This window comes from Mytilus edulis, chromosome 3 (genome assembly GCF_963676685.1).
Source record: "Mytilus edulis chromosome 3, xbMytEdul2.2, whole genome shotgun sequence".
NCBI lineage: Eukaryota > Metazoa > Mollusca > Bivalvia > Mytilida > Mytilidae > Mytilus > Mytilus edulis.
The window spans coordinates 68251455-68272803 of record NC_092346.1 but is presented as its reverse complement, the minus strand read 5'-3'; the positions used below and the strand labels follow the sequence as shown (position 1 = coordinate 68272803).

Here is a 21349-nt window from a genome sequence, read left to right as displayed (position 1 = left end):
TCTTTACTTTTTAAAAGTATTTACATGTCGTTATGGCTTCTGATTTTTTATTTTACGAGCCATTCCGATGAAGGTAACGTAATAACAGCTCATCAGATAGACATAATTAATGAAGCGTGTTTCACGAAATGTTGTTTGGACAATGAATGTTATATCAAATTTTAGGAATAATTTATAGTATGTCCTTCAATTGGAAATACTTACAGATTTTCCAGGATCTCTATTGAATCGAAAGCGTTTTCTCCAATTTCAGTTAATGTCGGATTATTTTGTAGTTGCCTGCAATCAAAATAGATATATTCAGTCAAATTAAGCAGACATGAGTCAATCAAAACACAAATTGATTCAAATGAACCTGAAAATGGGTCCATAATATCAGATTAAAAAGAATTAACCATAAAATTCAAAACTGAAATTTAATGGTTACAATATAAAAAATATTAAGCAGCGGCGCCAAGTGAACACGATACGCCTTGCAGAGCATCAAATCAAAAGAGGCAAAAATAGAATTTGCATATTGGAAATACAGTTTGCCGTACATATTATAGTGCTTAAAATTATTAGTAGCAGTCTTGGTAGTTGTAAAGAATCAATAATCAAATCTGAACAATCTCAAACTTGATGAATTGTACAATAATTATTCGATTTGGTACTCAATAAATAGGATTGTGTAATGAAACTTCGTCTTAATCCCAAATATCTATACAACTCAACAGTAACCACGGGGTTGATATTAGTTGATTTGGAAGTAAACGTATTACCCTAGGTATGCATCACACACTGATATAATTCCAAGCGTTAATCATATAACAATAAGGTACTTTTCTGCACACGGAACAGATAATGCTTACTAAAGACCAAATAGTCAAAAGTAAAATCACAAAAATACTGAACTCAGAGGAAAATTCAAAACGGAAAGTCCTAAATCAAATCGAAATCAAAAGCTCAAACAGATCAAACGAATTGGTAACAACTATTATATTGAAGACTTGGTACAGATCACTTATAGAAAAAACCTCTATAAACCGAAAACATAAAGAATGAGTGCAGTCCAATGATTTTTTTTTCTGCTACAAAAATAAGTTTGTTGTGCTAGAAATATGGTTTTCAGATGGATTTTAATTTCCGTTGACTGGATGAACTTATATAAATGAAAAAAAAAATATATGTCAAAGAGAGAACAGTTGATTTTGACGTCATTATGTCATAACAAGAGAAACGTTTGGAGAAAAATGGTCCTTCGATATGCCTTTTTTAATTTGAAGAACAGTTATACAGATTGAAATCATAGGAAAGTGATGGACGCACATAGATTCTTATTTAATATAACCAAGTTGGATGTTCCTCTTATTATTAATTGTTAATTTTGGGAAAAGCTTGTTTACATGAAATGTGAGTTCATTTTTAATGTCCCCCCTTTTTATCCAATGTGTTGAAAAATCCGGTATACTGGGACTCCGGGGAAAGTCTTGATTTAAGTTTGTATATATTTGACTTTTCGTACTTCCAGTAGCATACAGATTTTTCTAAGTCATGTTTTTAGGAGGATGAGTCGAGTATCTAATCATGGATGAAGGTAATTGATAAGTAAATACTAGTACATTTTTTATTTGTTCCAAGCGTAGTGTTGTTTTGATGTAAAAAAATCATTTTAGTTTTTTATCGGGTTCCCAATGCATTCGAATATTCATTGCCTGTTCTTTTGTTCTCATGTCTCTTTGGCTGTTTTATGCTTTTTTTGCCATTACATTATTTTATTTGGTTGCCACCGATGTGTCTTACGTAGACCGAACGAGCAAGTTGCGTATCAAATAATAAGCCTGTGCTGACTAGTATCTTTGATGCAATTTACAGTTACTTGGTAGATGTCTCTGTTGGTGGAGGTTTCGTTCTTATGTGTTTCAGTGGTGATCAATTTTGTGTTGACATGAAAAATCATTTATATGTGATATTTCTAAATTCACCGTTTTATCAAATGATGGTAAATTCGAAGCACTTAGATTGGTATGTCACCAGGAATAAATTTTAAAACCGTTGCCTTTATTTAAGTCGTATTTTGTACAACAATATCGGAAATTTGTGGTTCTCTTTAAAATCGTAAATGAATTTGCCTTTGTTTTGTATCAAGCGACATAAATGAGTCTTATGTAGACATCACGCGCGTCTGTTAAATCAAATTATATGCTTGGGTACCTTTCTTGAGTTTTATATTTTTTTGCAATAGGTATATCAATCAATAAAAATGAGAATGGAAATGGGGAATATGTCAAAGAGTATAATGCATGATCAGTTTGATAATGTGTCTGATATTTAGTCAGATACAGCCCAAATTAAATAGCTTACTCTTTTCATTTTTGAAATTTACAGAGTTGTTTGCAAGAAATTTAACAATATATTATCCATTCTGTTTCTTAAATGCATTAAAGAATTTAAAAAAAATATATGTATCTTACTTACAGGGTTTTTACCTGCGATTTAAAAAATGCGCCGTCGTAGATCTTTCTTAACTTGTTGTTATCTAGTGTCCTGTAATTTAGGGAGAATAATGATTATGTCATGAAATATTAAAACATAGCGGCATCACTACGAATTAGAAAAAGACTGTATGTAATTAATAGGTACCAGCTGCGTAGCTTGCATAGATTTGAAATGAATGAATGAGATGAGGTATTTTTTTTTTAAATTGTTCTAATTGTTTGATCTTGCTAGCATATTTAATCATGACAAAGCAGAATTTACATAAAGCTTTCTTAAAAACAAACAACAATAAAAAACCTTTTAGATAATAAGATGTGTTCTTTTCCCCTTTCAAACTGAAATTTAACATAGATAATTTTCTTGGAATTGAAATTCGTGTCGAAATAATGGCGTTCACGTTTTTGGCAATTACAATTTATAACGGAGCAGATCTCTAGCTTAACACCAGAGTTTAAGACAAGCGGGATAAATGTTTGTTTGTCTATGTCAATTTCCCATTCTCGATTAGCAACTTTAAATCTGCTGCAGCAAATTGTGTTAACATATCTCAGTAAATAGGATACTTAAGAACAGATTTCACAATAAGAAGATACAATTTCAAAATCAAACACTACTTCATCCATTAAAAAAGATGTTGTATGATTGCCAATGAGAAAACACTCCCCAAGAGACCAAATTACACAAAAGTAAACAATTATAGGTCACCGTACGGCCTTCAACAATGAGCATAGCCCATACCGCATAAGCAGCTATAAAAGGCCCCGAAATAACAATGTAAACCAATTCAAACGAGAAAACTAACGGCCTAATTATATACAAAAAAATGAACGAAAAACAAATATGTAACACACAAACAAACGACAACCACTGAATTACAGGCTCCTTAGGCTGTAACTCAGTGGTTGTTGTTTGTTGCAGTGATACATATTTTTTTTTTCATTAAGCATTTTGAACATACATTAGGTCGTTAGTTTTCTTGTTAGAATTGTTTTACATTTGTCATTTTGGGCCCTTTTAATGCGGACTATGCAGTATGGGTTTTTCTCATTGTTGAAGGCTGTACGGTTAATTTCTATGTTATTTGGTATGTTGTGGAAATTTGTCTCAATAGCAATCAAACTGCAACTCCTTTAAATAGGATGTCAAATAATGACCTATAGTAGTTTGTTCTACGTCTTTTGGTGGAGAATTTGTCTCTTTGGCAATCATACCCTATCTTCTTTGTGTAGGTGAGTTTTACATTTATCATTTTATTGAATCGACTCTGGTTCTTATATTAAATTTTCAAGTACGTCCAAGAAGGGCAACTAATAAACAGATTATTAGTATATAAGTTTTGACAAACAAATCCAATGCGAAAAAAATAGGAGAGACATAACTAAGGTCGTTAATTCACACGAATTAAGTCCCCAAGGGACATTTCAAAATTATAAGATTATTTATATAAATCAGATCAAACAACTTTACATCTATTTTTGGCCAACGTGTGACGTTAATATCCTGTCTATATGATGTACATAATTCCTTTTGTATACATTTGGCCATCAATATGCATTAGAGGAACCTATTTGGAGATTTATTATTTTTCTACCATAGAAACATTATTTGATATTAGCAATGAGGTTTATATGGTAAAAGTTTTAGATCATTTGTTTGTTTTCTTTTTATATGACTTGAGTACTCTTTAAGAAGATTGTGTTTGATAATAACAGTGGACAATTTCACAAAATACCACCAGGACAATTTAAGTAAATACAAAAATGAAGAAATAATTCAAGGATTTACAAATGAAGAAATTAAAGATACTTACAGTATATTCACCTTCACACTTAGGAATGCATGTTCTTTTATTTCTTCTATTCGATTATTAGACAAGTCACTTAAAAGATGAGAAATTATTTTATTTTCTAACGTTCATCCATTAAAACAAAAGAAAAATTGTAACATCCAATTCTCTCAGACGCATAAATTTTGTAACGAGTATTATCGAAGTTAAGAAAATATCACCAATTGATCAGCTTACCACAACAGTTTGTCAACTTAAAACACAACTGACAATTAAGAATTGAACTGGTTACTTAACTTTATTGTAAGTACGAACAAATGGAATCATCAGGACAGAAATATCACTGCTATTTTGAATGAAAGTTTAACTTTTTGTTTTTACATTTGAAGGTCATAAAAAGTAGATAAATAAAGGCAACAGTAGTATACCGCTGTTCAAACTCATAAATTCATGGACAAAAAACAAAATCGGGGTAACAAACTAAAACTGAGGGAAACGCATTAAATATAAGAGGAGAACAACGAAACAACACTACAATGTAACACACACAGAAACGGACCAAGCAACAGACAAAATCCCACGAGAATAACAAATATAACATCAAAACTAAATACATGAATTTGGGATAGACAAGTACCGTGACACGTCTTATCGCAATGTGAATTTACTCAAAAATAAGAGAAAACAAACGACGCAACGTTAAAATGTAACACACACAGAAACGAACTATAATATAACAATGGTCATATTCCTGACTTGGTACAGGACATTTTTAAAGAAAAAAAATGGCGGGTTGAACCTGGTTTTGTGGCATGCCAAACCTCCCCTTTTATAGCCATGTGAAATATAACATTAAGATGACAACTCAACACCACAGGACTACAATATAAATAAATTGGAGAATAAAATGTGTTTAAAATATTATTATTGTGAAAGACTTTTTCGTCACTTAAAAATATGGTTATTTTCGATAAGTCTCATATAAAAAGCCCGAATACTTTATCTAAAAGTACCGGTGTTGTCCATTGATTGACATATTATGGGAAATATCACTGTGTAAGAATTTCCTCTATCATCCTAAGGTGCTTTATAAGTGGTTGGTCTAATAAGTGATCTTAATACTACTGATAATTTTCTTCAGTATGCTGACCAAGTATAGGTAATACGGCTCCAATGGTTCACTTATCTTTTGGTGTCCAAAATCTTGCTCTTAATATTACTAACGGAGTTCATTCCAGGGGAACACATCAGCAAATAGGTATTTGTTACATCGAGAAAAGAAAAAAATGCATGTACCAAGTAAGGAATATGACAGTTGTTATCCATTCGTTTAATGTGTTTGATGTATTTGAACTTGGGATTATGAATTTGCTTAAGGACTTATCGGTTTAATATTTTCCTCGGAGTTTGTTTCTTTTTTTTTCAATTGACCTTATACCTTGATTAACTTACATTTCATCTATTAAACCATTTTGATCTTTATTGACAGTAACAAAATTCTCAAAATTTGGCACACTTGTCAAACCACTGTGAAGTATGTGTCTAAAATAAAAGTGCATAATTATATCTATAATTATTTGTCTTAGCTTTAATATTATTAAATGTCATCTTTTTTCTGTGAGTGTATATGTTTTCTTCAATCTAGTAAGAACCTGACTGTTCAAGATTTTACAAATGTCTTCATGATTTGTAATAAACAGGAATTTAATAAGTTAAAAAAATCTATAACCGTCAGTCTTTTTTTAAAGGAAATTTACGTAATATAAACAGTAGGTATTGTAACAATCGTGCAGTGTTCTTAATAAATGAATCTCTCAAATCGGAACTCAATCCATCTGCCAATGTCATTTTGTGTTTTTGCTAAGTGACAGGAAATGGTGTATATTTTTATTTATAAGTTAACGACATGAAATAATGAATGTCTGTGATATTACAGTAAATTCATATACTAGTTTTCCGTGATTTTCATGTTTCATGCGTATACTTAACGTATACAATATGTTTCTACAACATGTGTATTCAAAGAGAGAAATGGACATATATATTGGGAAGTCTGACTGTAAATAAATATACCATATATATATTAGGGCACATATGTTGTATTCTTTATGAATATGTTTGGTATGTCGGTGGCGTTATTTGGTGATGGTGAATGTAATAACTGTGCAGTCGATGCATTCAAGGCATGAGGTTTTACGATATTGTACTCACTGCCTGATAAAACAAAAATAAATAAAATTGTAATTGTAAAATAACGATTTCTTTTTTTTTTTACTTAAACTTCTTACATTCTGTTAAGGACACGGAATCTGCCAAACACACCGGGTTCAATTGTATGCAGGCGATGGCAACCAGTTATTCCTCTGAAACATGAAAAAAAACATTCATAAAATACTGTAATAGTCAGTATTTTTTCGACGATAATGACAGAAGTTCTAATCTACACCAGTTTAAATTCTTCAAAAAACCTGTCTTTGTCCTAAAGAGGAGTAATGAATGTTACACACTCTATATGGCCTTCCCAATCAGATAGCCAACGCAGTTTATTATAACACAGTGATGACTTCTCTACCCATATTTTGACTATTTTATTTATTATGTCTGTTTTGTTCACACATCGTTGCTAATATAATGGAATTTGATGAGACTGTTGTAAAGGTGAGAGGTTTAGCGCTATAAAACCAGGTTCCATCCACCATTTTCTACATTTGAAAATGCCTGTACCAAGTCAGGAATATGACAGTTGATGTCCATTCGTTTGATGTGTTTTGTCACTTGATTTTGCCATGTGATTAGGGACTTTCCGATTGAATTTTCCTCGGAGTTCAGTATTCTTGTAATTTTACTTTTTATATATTAATTGGGATAGTACCCATCCTTATGGTGGGAGACCACGATATGCTATCTTTGTTGATGAACGTGATAAGAAACAACAATTCATTAGAATTTCAAATCTTAGAACATCAAGTGGCAATGGAAAATGGAAAAAAAGCAATATATTTATAAATATAGCACATGAAGCCTTGGCCAAGAGCAAGATGGAACCGGTTGACAGTCTTATGCAACACCCAAAATCAAAGGGAATATAGAAAAGGATAGTAAGATATCATAAGTATGATAGTTGTTATCCGTTCGTTTAATGTGTTTGAGCTTTTGATTTTGCCATTTCATTAGGGATTTCCGTTTTGATTTTTCTTCGGAGTTCAGTATTTTTGTGATTCTACTTTTTATAAATACTGGCATGAAATATGCCTAGACGATCAGTACATCAAAAAGTATTAGAAAACTTTCTTATACAACTATACTTTATTCTTCATGATATCTGGCAGTGTACAGGAAACAACTCGATTAATGGGGAAAATGAAATACGGAAAGTTTTACAATACGGTTCGTATTAACAGAGTCATTCGAAGGCATGTCAATTTGATTAATTGTGACAATACGTCCTTTTTTCAATAGTTACTGAGCTGAAATAATGAACTTAAAATCTGTACACAGGATGCATAGATCGGGTAAGAGACATAATCCTTTTTTCAAAAGAGCTGTTTATGCATATGTCGCTTTTAATTTCATGGCTAATAAAAATACAATAATCATCGAGATTTGACTAGAAATCATCGTATCAAAGAGTAAAATAACAAAAAACAAATCCGATATACAAGGAACATTTCATACGGAAAGTATCTTAACAAATGACAAAATCGAAAGCTTCAAACATAAAACGAATGGAAACAACTATCATATGCATGAATTGGTACAAACATTTCCTTATGTTGAAAATGGTGGAATAAAACTGTTTTATAGCTACCTAAACCTCTCACTTGTATGACCTTCTAACACGTTATTCAGATAATAAACAACGTCAGTTGCTAGAATCTATATTTCATGACCATTATGTAATATTTGTGAAGTTGCTACGGAATATTTATCCGCAAGATCTTGGTATCTTCCGATGAAGTTTTTTTTTTTTAGAAAAAGGTAGAGACGATCTTTGAAATGACATTGGTTCATCAGTCTTCTTCACAGACACTGGTGACATTTCATAAAGTATGAATAGCAGTTGCAAGCTCTTGAATACCCAATGAGTTGGGAAATGCACATTACATATGCAGGTAATGAGTTGAAAATTTTTCTCGGTATTAATCATTGCAGTTAGAAGAATATATCGGCTATGTGTGCTTTAAAATTAAACATATTGGCTTGAACATTTGATTTCATTATAAAAGAAGCCTTAGGTGCTTGATTGTACGTTCTGTTGAACATGTCACTTGCCTGAATGAACTAATCTCCTTAATGACATTTTATGTAGTCTAGAATATATCTTTGTCACAAAGTTTAGATGTACAAAATAAGTGAAACGCAAAGATGCAGAAATTAGAACGAATGTTCTAATAGATATGGATTCTGTAAAATTTACAAGGACTGAAAAATAAATTTACATGTTAATTACTATATTTCTACTGTCAGTGACGTCAATTATTCTCACGGATGTTCTCTAAAAGCAATGTAAATTGACGTATATGATGTCCCATTCATAATATAACATGATTTAATATGGTTATGCAGAAATAGAAATAAATAGACTATAATATCATTCGCCAACAAGAGTTATTGTGAAATATATTTTATTACATGTAATTGCGCTGTCAAACAGATTAGCATTGGGATTCATATTTTAATATTTTTTCTGACAATAGCCAAAAAATCAACATTCAATTTATTTAGGCGCGGATAAGTTTGAAAATAAATTGCAAATGAACAGCATCTGATTTTACCGGGTTGGGTGCACCCTCCTGACGAGTATAATTGTTGAGCTAAATATTGCGTGAATATATAAATTATAACAACTATTTTCATAACACTAATTAGCGTGTTAGTTACATTCCTAGGCATTTATAAATATATATATCTCCTTGCATATATATGAACATTATTAGCTCTTCGCGTGTTCAGGTACTGATATATGTTTCCTTGGCTTTCAAGTGTTTGAGTTTACACATTCGTAACGCAGACAAAACATGAAAAGCACATCGGACACAAAACATTTATAAATTGCATTATGATAAAAAAAATTGATTATTGTATATTCTTTGGGAGATCTGCTTACCCTTCCGGAGCACATGAGATCACCCCCATTTTTGGCGGGGTTCATGTTGTATCATGTGTACTATTATTTGTCTGTTTATTTTCTATCTACGAGTTTGACTGTCCCTCTGGTATCTTTCACAATCAAACATAAACTGCATTCACAATAAATTCGTACTGCCGGCGTCACACATTGGCGTATACACCGGCGTGCACTAAACGTACAGAGAATATTGACAAAGTCGGTTTACGTTAGCTGCACGCCAGAGGAACGCTATGCAACCGTTAAAAGCACGTTGCATAAGTTTGAAGTACGTCGAAATACAACGGTATACGCTTGGTGAATGCTACAACTCGAGGAAATTTTTCGGAAGCATAAACATTTTCATCCAGCTCAAGCGTGTGTCTAGCGTATACCTTCGAAATCGTTCGACTTTAACTAAAACGTATGCGGCTGTGTTTGTACTTAATGAAATTAAGGTGATCAATCAAATGAGGTTTTACGGTCGTTTTAAACGGCTCCAACTTGTATTAAAATTCATATCATCGAACGAAATTAATTTTAAAATACTGCGTGTAAGAGTTAATTTCAGATATGTATCTATGAATTTCTTATATGCTCTGTAGTACAAAAACACTATTTCATACAACTGTCATACAAGTAAAAGGTTAAGCTAGCTATAAAACCAAGTTTATTCCACCATTTTCTACATATGAAAATGACTGTACCAAGTCAGTTATATGACAGTAGTTATCCATTTGTCTAATGTGTTAGAGAGTTTTATTTTGACATTTCATTAGGGATTTCACTTTTTGAATTTTCCTCGGAGTAGTATTTTTGTGATTTTACTTTTTAGCCTCCATAAACTGAATAACTGAGTTTTATGTCTTACCATTTAAGAAATAACATCAGAATAAACTAGTCACATGTGATAGAAAGCAATTTATTATTCAGTTTTAGAAATTTGAAGTCTACTTAATGCATAATAATCATAAATTTAGCTTTTCCTCCATTCATAGCTACCGTCATTTTAAATCATTTTAATAAAATGTCAGAAGACTTTTTTCTAAATATTCCCAATAACATTCCTACTTTTATTGTTAATGAATCTGTGAAGAACATTACACTCATACATTGATTCATAATTCTCCAAAGTTGACATCTGCATCAGAGCAACCTAATGCTATGAAAAAGAAAATGATACTTTTCCTTGGTAGTTTAATTGAGATCTGATCCGAGCATTTGTTAAGCTTAGTTTGGCAGCGAAACCCCCCCAGAAAATGTCCATCATGATTTAATAAGCGTTGGTGATATGACGTCTGAACAGTAGCATGTTATTTGCCATTAGATCCAATGACATGTCATGGTAACTATTATAGACATGCATTATCTCTAAATTTATTCTATGAACGACAGATATTCCATAAATCACGATTAAACTAAATCTATTTCTAGATTTTAACAAATGCGCGTATTTTCAAAATACGAATTATTTTAGGAAGTTGTAATTTGGTGATATTTCATAACAAATTTATATGTCAAACCTTATTTGAAAATGTCAGATTATTAACGATCACTCTAATGAACGCCTGCATTTGACATTAAAAATAAAGATAGCGCATTTGCTGTGGCATGCAACAACAATTATATTTGATATTGTTATCCGTAAGAACCAAGTGCAAACATAGTTTGATTTAGATAAATAAGAAACCATACTGTTTATCGCTTTTTGTTGTGATTTAGACCTACCTTAATCTAATTAGCTTTAAAGAAAAATAACAGTTGCGTGTTAACGTTTATGTACGATAACTTAACAAGCTTAAACATCCTTTACCAAGATATTTAAATAACCAGCGAACGACATTGACAATATAAAAGGCGGTAGATACCAAGTGGACACCCAAAATAAATGAATCGAAGAATCACTATCAACCGTTTTGGGAAATACGAAATACGACGAAACAATGAACTTATATTTTCTTAAAACTACTTATATTTTCAAAAAACTCTACATAGAAAACTTCAGATCGAGCGACACTAACAGTATCAAAAACTGATGGTGAACGTAGGTCTCCTGGAAGGGTAAGAATTTCCTGCTCCACATGTGTCAATCGTCGATTTGCGCATGCAAAATCAAATCAGTTGATGTCACAATAGGTGTGACTACCAACTACAACTGAAACACAGTTATTCCGTGTGTAAAATTTCAAGTCAAAGAGTTGACTCCAACTTCTCACTTAGTGGTGGCCGAGTGGAATAAGTAGTCGAACAACTGTATCGCTTAACAATCCATTCGTTTGATGTGTTTGAGCTTAAGATTTTGACATTTTATTAGGGATTTTCCGTTTTAAATTTTCCTCTGAGTTCGGTATTTTTGTTGTTTTACTATTCTCTAGGCTGGCAATATTAAGGTTTTGTGTTCGAATCCCACACTTTGCAGGTGCGCTAGACTACAATCTTAACTATAATTTTAAGTTTTTCTACCGAAGGTCAGTGGTTCTCTCTGTGCACTCCGGACGGACTCGTTCATAAATAGCACAACTGTGTAGATAGTGGTGGCGTTAAACACCACCAATCAATCAATCAACACTTGGAATGAAATGAAATCAAACAAAACAAATATTCTACTTTGTGTTCAAAATGATTTATACAGTGTGCCAAAATATTGAATATCGGTCTATCCTTCTTTCCTACCTGATCAAAAATCCAAATCGAAATACACTGTATGTAACAAGATTATGGAAACAACAAGTTCTACAATCTTAAATATTTAATTATCAAAGGAAAGGGATATTCCAATGGGTAGGACATATTGAATAACAATATGTCTTAAAAAATGTACTTTTATAACGATTGATTTCTGTTTTTTTTTTATCATACTGTGAAAAAAAATAAACATATCAATATACGTTGGGTTCTACAAACTGTTGAAGGTTTGACATTTAGACAGACACTGATGGTAAATTATGACGGATTGGGGCATCAATTTAGCCTAAAACAGGTCACCTATGGCACCCTAAAAGAGCTTCAAAATGAAAAGAACGATGCGTTACCCGTCATGAGGCACTGAATTTAAAATTGCAGTATAGACTATTTGTGACTGCATATTTATGCATCCCGCATGAGTACTATTTTGCATCGGTAAAATTAAAATTTGAATATGAACCTAAGTTTTCCTTATCTGTTTGAAATCCATTTTCAATGTCAATGTTCTCTCCTTTGGAATTATTAAATAGAATAAATATTCCGATGGGAAATCAAAATCTAAATGAATTATTAATATTTGGAGTAAAATTATGCATATTCTTTATATTTTAATGGAAGTTAAATATGACTAACATCTCTTACATAACATAGAGTTAAAAGTATTGGTATGCATATGTTTTCACGGAAAGGCAGTACCATGCCACCTATATAACATTAAATATATGGAATCAATGGTGTACTGTCGATAAAATTAACAACGTTAGCAGTTATAGTCAACACAAACAACATTGTTTTTACTTCAGTGGTGCATTTACAAATTCTATATTTTACATAAAGATAAAAAATAATGAAACGATTTAAATTTAATTGTTCAAGTATATATTATACTTACATCACTTTTAGAAAATCTAAATCATCAAAACACGAAGGTGTTAGTTTCTCAAGCACACACGGGCTCTCGTCCAAATATCTAAAAAATCTGAAAATAGTAAAATAAAATTATAAAAGTACAACGGTATTAAAATCCTTGAATATGAGATGATTTAGTGAAACGAACTGTATAATGAGAGCAATTATTTCACTATTGAAATGAGCTGGCATGTCAGTAACCGCTTTTTATCCTTCGTTAATTTATGTTGATTTTGTCATTTTGCTTAGTTTCTTCTGTAACCTGTTCTAGCATCATGCATATTTCTATGTTTTATCTCATTCTACGTTGGCTAGATGTATTAAGGGGGGTTAGATTTCCTAAAACATGTTAAACACCTCCGCATTGTTACCTGGAACCTCTGGCCTTTGTTAGTCTCGTAGTTTTTTTTTTCATTTTGGTTCATCAATGTTTCGGAGTTTATTGTGATGTTCATTTTCTCTTAACTAGTAGACAGTTTGATTTTTGCTGTGTTGAAGACCCATTTATTAACTTGGGCTGTTTTCTGCCCTGTAGTCAGCTTCTTGTCTCTTTGACACTTTCCCTGATTCCATTCTAAATTTCATTTGGTGATAGAAAATTTTTGAGAACTGTTATTTTATCTAAGTTTTGTGAAATAGACCAAGAGAATCAAGTTGACACCGCAAATATCAAAATGACTATTATTTTAAAAAGACAAAATTGGAAAAAGATTTTATAATTATCGGGTGTCTGTTTTAGATATTTTATAACAAATTAGGAGGTGTCAATATCAGTTCTTTTCGGTGAAAAATATAAGCGACATTATCGTAACAATACTACGTTAGAATTTTGAGATAAAGAGAATACTTCAAATGCTAAACGAAAATAGACGGTTTCATATTATTGGGACATGATAATTATAAGAATAAGTGAGGTATTTTACTTTCATTAAATACTGTGTATTTAACGAATTTCCTTTAAAAAATGCATATATATGATACAACTGTATATTTGTCTTAAACGATTGTGGTGACGTCAACCTATTCATTTACCGTGGATTCTTTTCTAGAATCAACGCGTCCGAAATTGTCGCTGAAATGGACTCACCAAATTATATTCAATTGTTTTCTTTGTGTGTCTAATTTCATTAAGTTTGAATTGGCCAATTTACTGATTTCTATTCACTAATGGAATTATTTTAAAACTTTTTTTTTTTGTAAATTCTATATACCTTCACTGGGAATCGAACCCGTCCATGAATTCTGTTACGTGTGACATCAACATCAACGTATCAACGAAACCTCTCGGCTACCAATAGGTTACGATTTAAATGTCTGATTTATATATATAAATGAATATATGATATACATCGGTACAACGGACACACAGGGGTTGTACGTTTATATATACAATAATATGCAATCGTATAGTATGATTGGTAGCCGCGATGTTTCATAGTTAAGCTCAATGAGTTAGAACTTTTCGGTTTAGGTTCGAATCCTTGTGTTCTTTTTGTTGTCCCTATTCGCTAGTTTTCCTGTTTTTGTTTCTTGTTTTGCAAGTTATTGTGGATATTTTGTTTAATAAAAGCGAGTTTGGTCGTTTATTATCGGATCATTGTTGGCTATTCCACATGTTTAAAACAAAAATGTTTACATTCTAGGTGTCCAGTTTTGTTTTGTAAATTAAAATAGTATGATTTTATCTGTTTATCTGTATATTCCTATGCTAGAAAATCGTGATGTGCCTAGAATAAGGCTTCTTGTTAGAAAATCCGGACAAATGCTTTATAATATTTGTTCTTTGTCAAGTTATTGTCCCCGGCTTTGACACATTCCCCATTTTTATTCTCAATCTTATTAGTAATCAGATCGATTATGTCTCATTTTGTCAAAACAGATAATATTCAGATGCCTGATAAATAAAGATCTTTAAGGGCAGACGTGTTGTGTAATATTTGTATTGTTTTGACGATTTATTTGGGATATATAATTTATTGATATGCATCGTTTGTCACGATAACTTGGTTATTTAAACTCACTTACAATACCTTCTAATTAAGAATAGGCTTTAATTTTGAAAAGACATTAACACAATAGTTTAAGTTATATATACAATGGATAAGCGTTGATTCATGAAAAACAAACCATTCGCCCTCCGGGCTCATGGTATTTTTTTCAAGAATCAACGCTTATCCATTGTATCTATATCACTTCACATACTTACATTCTCGAAACCAGAGGAAACGCTTCAAATGCTTTTTCAGGAACTATTCTTATCAATGTTCCACTGAAATATCTGTAAAATGAAGCACAAAGGAACGTTAATATAATAGAAATGTCGCCAAACCAGAGGTCAAAGACTCGCATATCTAATGATCAGTTACAAGCATCAAACCTTCATTGATTTGAACATTTCCTTTTTATCTAAACTTCAATGAATCAGTCGGCTATCCATACTGTCAGAAGTCTTGACTAAATAGAAAACTACAGGTAACCTACGACCTTGTGATATGGACAAGTATCCGCAATAAAAAAAAATTAAAAGGAAATACAGAAGAAGGCAATTCCAAGGACATTCAATTCTAGAACAACAAAATAAACACCAAAATTACGGTGCACATGCTCTGCATTGCCGAAAGTTGATATAAGTGGTAATTAAATTCAAAGGAGTTTCCATCAAATAACTTGCATAGACTTCCATGGCATTTGGTCTCTTGTGGTGAGATGTCTCAATGACAATTATACCATATCTTTTTATATTTATATTAAGGTTCTGATGTTTCTCGAGAGGCGTTTAAACATAATCCATTTCTTCATATAAATATAAGTATAAATAGTATAATTACCAATGAGATACTGTTAATGCTAAAAATAGTATTCTATCCTATAATAAATTAATTATACTTATGCCAGATACTTCAAATTAGTAATGACACTTGTTAGGCAAAATTGCGTGAAAATTTGTATTGACGAGGTTCCTGATTTTGGACAAGGACGTAGTCAAAACTTAGAATAGATAGTATTTTGTAAATACTGTCCCTCTCTTTAAATGGCAATCTGTTGAAGATCAATAGACACTTATATGCAGACTTAAAGCGTCACAGAAATATTTAAAAACAAATAATAATGAATTGAAATATGCTATTTCCGTCAATTGGACAGGAACTTCAATATGAAAATCACCTACAAACATATAGGTGGCTACTTAAGTCTAAACATCTAAACAGGTATCTTGTTAAATCATGTTAATTAAATGATTCTGTATTAAGTGTCCATTTTAATATCTGTAAAAATATACAATTTCTCCTTGTTTAGATGTAACTAGGAATATATTCCTATTTTGACAATCGTTTTTCCTCAATAAATCGTTATCATTAGTTTCTGTTACTTTTTCATCGGACCATTTTCGTTATTTATAGTTTATAATATGCAGTTATAGCATTGATATTTTCAAGATACCAATATATTTAAATTAGTAAAATTCTTTCTTAAATCACAAAAGCCATAAACAATGACAAAATGATATAGTTATTGTATTTTCAGTAGATTACAATAAAGATGCTTTTAATTCCACTGGAATTAATAGTATTCTCTTAACATGTTATACAGCCATGCCTTTCATGTAGCATTGCACAAAAAGTTTAATTATCTGAACTACTAAAATGAGAAACAAAAGGAAAGATATTCAGATTTTTGTGTACTTCAGAGATTGAAACATAAAATGAAACAAGTAATTAAAACAACTGAACATTTCCAAGAATCTGCCAAAATTTATTGTCATCCATATTGACTAAAATTTTCAAATGCATTTGTCAACATTGTTTTATTCATCAAAAGTCTTGACATGCCAGTTATGCGAGAAGTAGAAAATGAGGCCGCAGCATCCTATTAGAATGATGGCGTTATAACGTTATTATGAATATATGCAACAATTGTTCGACGGTCCATGGGAACCCTTTGGCAAATCGAAATTACTATCTTACATACATTTTTCCAATCGTCAGTTTTCTGCTCTTCAAGCCGATCAACCCTCTTATATACTACTATTGCTTATTTAAAAAAATATTGACAAGATTCCATAATTAGTTGGTACCGTGATAACGTGCTCGTCTTAAGTTCCGGGAGACTTTCTGAAACTTGATCAAATTATCTATTTTAAAAAGGGTTAATATTGCTGTATTTTCTTCTAAAGAAGACTGAAATAACATTAATATGATGAAATTCAAATTAGAAATACTGATATGTAACAAATGTCTAGAATTACATCTAATACAACTGTCATACTTTTAAGAGTTATGAATTCAAGGGACCAAAGAGTCCCGTATTGTATGCCATTCAATTAAAAAATCATTGATGCAAGGCTAGCGAATTGTAAAAGAAAGTCATTATTATTTTCAATAGAGCAAATATAGAATCTAGTGACACATTTGAACTTAATTATTTTTCATCTTGTTTGACACAAATAGGATAATTAGTCTATGGAATTCTATGAAATGAAAATAATGATTTTGTTTAGTATTTTGATACATATTATGTAAAGTACTATCATATATAGATTAGACTTAAGTCTTGTCGCATTGTAATAACAATTGTTAGAACCACACCAGTTGATTACAAACACTATGTTGCTTAACAAATGTACGTTACTTTCTTCCATCCCGTCGGATATAAAAATAACAGTTGTGGCATTTTACTTAATACTGCGGCTTTATTTGTCACAAAGATTAATCTGAACAATCTCTATATTTCAAATTGTTTATTCTTTTTAATGCGTAGGCCAATTGACTGATGGATTATAATCTCCTGGTTCCACTACCAGGGACAAATATTTCATAGTAATCGAGGAGAAAAATAATAAAGAAAGTCATCGAAAGGGGAGAATTGTAAACGGTCATATGAAAAATTTATCCTATATATATATATAGAAGATCTGCATTTAAATAAGTTCTCTTTTGTGCTCTTCATTTTATGAATATCTGTCTTTATATTGACAATGAAAAACATCTTTTAAAATTGTATATGACAGTCCCACAAACATGTCGAAAATGCGTCCATTTCATTTTATTCCCTAGATTCTCTCATGCGATAGCGGTACCTTTTTGGTCACTATCTATGTGTTGCGTCTAAATATGAATTGTAACACTTTATTGTGACTGAACAGGTAAATCAAATACTTCTCAAGAAGCAGAAAAAGAAAACTATACTTGGAACAGAACTAGGCTATGTATTGGTATTTTATGAATAAAAACTCAGATTGGAACAGCATGAACGTAATGTAACTGTTAGTTGTACGTCCTTGTGAATAGCAAAGAAAGCTTGGATTTCATTTATCAATAATAGTGTAGATAACGTGTTTTTTATAAGTTTATCGGGGTTTTCATACATTTTCTGTCCATGGCATATTTTCACAACAATCGTTCAAAAAGGCTAAACTAACTTTGTGGGAGCTTCAAACAATGACAAGTGTTTCATTCCGAATTTCACCAAAAAACTCGTGCATTTCTGCGAAAAAAAAATCACGCGCAATTTTGAGAATGAAAAGAGAAAGTAGATCCTTACGCGTTGCATTCGCGCATGTCATTTGCGTACTGACCCGATAATTTTTATATCACGGCCAGTCTACTGATACTGACATTATCAGCGAGGACACATCATAGGACACATACTTACCGATAAATCTTTATATTGCAGTTTGTTGCACATTGTAAATATGAAAAAAAACTTAGTATAGAAATTATTCCATTTATTGTTTAAAACATGATACACGGTGATATTCTAAATACAGCATATCAAAATCCTACTTGATCCTCTTACACTTGCCTAATACAAACATAATATGATTTTTGTCTGGAACACATCTCAACAATATTGAATGTTATGAAAAGTGTTTATTGCAATACCTTCACATCTAGGCTTGACAAGCATGGTCATAAGAAATCCAGAGATCGAAATTGTATCTTGTATGGGTGATCATTGTGTATGTGATAATTAATATTTTTTGCTTGTATGTATGATTGATTTGTTAGGATTGAATTTTTGAAATATAAAAACGAATTTGACTAATTTAATATATTTTTTAAATTTGAATAAAAAAAATTGACAGCATTTTAATGTATAGAAAATAAGTCACATACATACATATTTTCTTTATATATTTTTTTAGCACAGACCATTACAGCTTTATTAATCAAGAAAAGCTCAAAAGATTTGCAAATATAAGTTTACTTACATCTCAACATCATAACTATAGGTGCATAGGTGCTCATGGAAGGACAAATGCCACACAACCACGATATATGGCAGCAGAAACGTTTTGTTCACAAACGATTAGTATTTTACCCGAAACATTTGAAAAATCTGATTGCAAATGTGTTCGTTTTTATGGCTCTTAAAAAAATACATCCACACACTGATTTAAACAAAAAGCGATCTACATGCAAAAGGTTTTATCCCACTTATGACAGCAAATCAAGTACAGGTTTACTTGACATAAAGTGTTAAGCACACACTGGCAACATGGAGTTTTTTCCTGCACATCGACTCTTGTTAAGTAAAGCGATTGTCTAGATGTTTTGGTATTAAGATACAAAGAAAAGTTCGACTGATTTACGAACGTTGAATCCAGAGTCGTTTATAGAAAATAGTAATCCTTCTGCATTTAAAAAAATAATCCGTGGGAAATGTTATGAAAAGGTTTTCTTTTTACCCGTTGCAAGGCTGAAGATGAACAAAATTAAGATGTTTTTTATACATTAACTCCGATACTTAATTTTAAGAATGTACTTGACTTTGCAGTATTGTGGCGGTTGCAGGTCTTGTAATTTAATATGCGTTTTTTTGTTTGTTTTGCATTTGAGATCGTAGATTAATTGAAACTGGAAGACATGTTGTTAGCTGAACACCAATTCATACAAATTAAGGACGACAACAAATGAAAAAATCCAATACTAGATTTAAAATGCCGTTTCATTTGTTTGGGCTCTTAACGAATGCATTCACACACTGATTTAAACAAAAAAGTTATTACATGCAATTTTTTGAATCCCACTTATGACCGCAAATCAAGTACAGGTTTACTTGACGTTAAGTGTTTTAAGCACAAACTGGCTGAATGTTTTTTTAATGCAAATCCACTATTAAATTGAGAATGGAAATGGGGAATGTAGTCAAAGAGACAACAACCCGACCAAATAAAAAACAAAAAACAAAAAACAACAGCAGAGGGTCACCAACAGGTCTTCAATGTAGCGAGAAATTCCCGCACCCGGAGGCGTCCTTCAGCTGGCCCCTAAACAAATATATACTAGTCCAGTAATAATGAACGCCATACTAATTTCCAAATTGTACACAAGAAACTAGAACAAAGCGATTGTCTAGATGTTTGGGTATTAAAATACAAAGAAGAGTTCGACTGAACGTTGAATTCAGAGTCGTTTTTAGAAAAATAGTAAGCCTTCCGCATTTAAACAATTTCCGTGGGAAATGTTTTGAAAAGGTTTATTTATTACCCGTTGCAAGTCTGAAGATGTACAAAATTAAGATTTCATGTTTTTACATTTACTCCTATACTTGATTTTAAGTATGTTCTTGACTTTGCAGTATTGTTGAGGTTGTAAGTCTTGTGGTTTTAATTTTTTTAGTTTTTTTGTTTTGCATTTGATATCATAGATTAATTGAAACTGGAAGGCGCGATGTTGCCTAAACACCAGTTCATGCATATTCAGGTCGAGAAAAAAATGAATAAATCCAATAGGTATATGTATTTAGTGTAGTATTTTCAAAGTAGATTAAATATGGCGTTTGATTTTAACTCACCTGACAAAAGCTGCATTTTTAGATTTTGCAGACCTTTTAGGAATTTTTGATGCTCAATGATCTTCGACTTCGTCCTTTTTGTTTTTGCCTTTTAATTTTTTTTTATTCGAGCGTCACTGGTGAGTCTTTTGTAGACGAAATGCGCGTCTGGCGTAAATATAAAATTTCAATCCTTGTATCTATGATGAGTTTATTTACAACCAGTGGCTCGATGCCACTGCTGGTGGAGTTTTAATTCCCCGAGGGTATCAACAGTTCAGTAGTCAGCACTTCTGTGTTTACTTTAATTGTCATTGATATGTTTATAATTATAAATTAACTGTTAACAAAACTTTGAATTTTTGAAATACTAATACTTTTCTACATCAGGAATAGATTACCTCATTTGGCAAAACTTCTTAGGAATTTTTGGTCCTCAATGCTCTTCAAATCTGGGTTTTTTGTTGCAGCTAATTATTTGACATACATTTCTTCCGTGAATTATGCAACTGAAAAAGCACTTATGCCATAATAATTTTGTCTAACTATAATTGATGCTGTTAATGGTTTGATATTCATCTGGACACGTTTTAGTGCTAAGTAAATTG

The 21349-nt window shown here is 31.6% G+C and overlaps 1 protein-coding gene across 1 annotated transcript in view; it reads right to left on the bottom strand.

The window, feature by feature from the left end:
- LOC139517213 (follicle-stimulating hormone receptor-like) overlaps positions 1-21349 on the bottom strand; it is an 85641-nt gene that overhangs the window by 4196 nt on the left and 60096 nt on the right. The window contains exons 2-8 of the mRNA XM_071307967.1: positions 15172-15243; positions 12949-13035; positions 6553-6627; positions 5717-5806; positions 4289-4357; positions 2458-2526; positions 205-279 (exon numbers count right to left, since the gene is read on the bottom strand). Coding sequence (XP_071164068.1) covers positions 205-279; positions 2458-2526; positions 4289-4357; positions 5717-5806; positions 6553-6627; positions 12949-13035; positions 15172-15243 — 537 coding nt within the window. The remainder of the gene's footprint in view (positions 1-204; positions 280-2457; positions 2527-4288; positions 4358-5716; positions 5807-6552; positions 6628-12948; positions 13036-15171; positions 15244-21349) is intronic.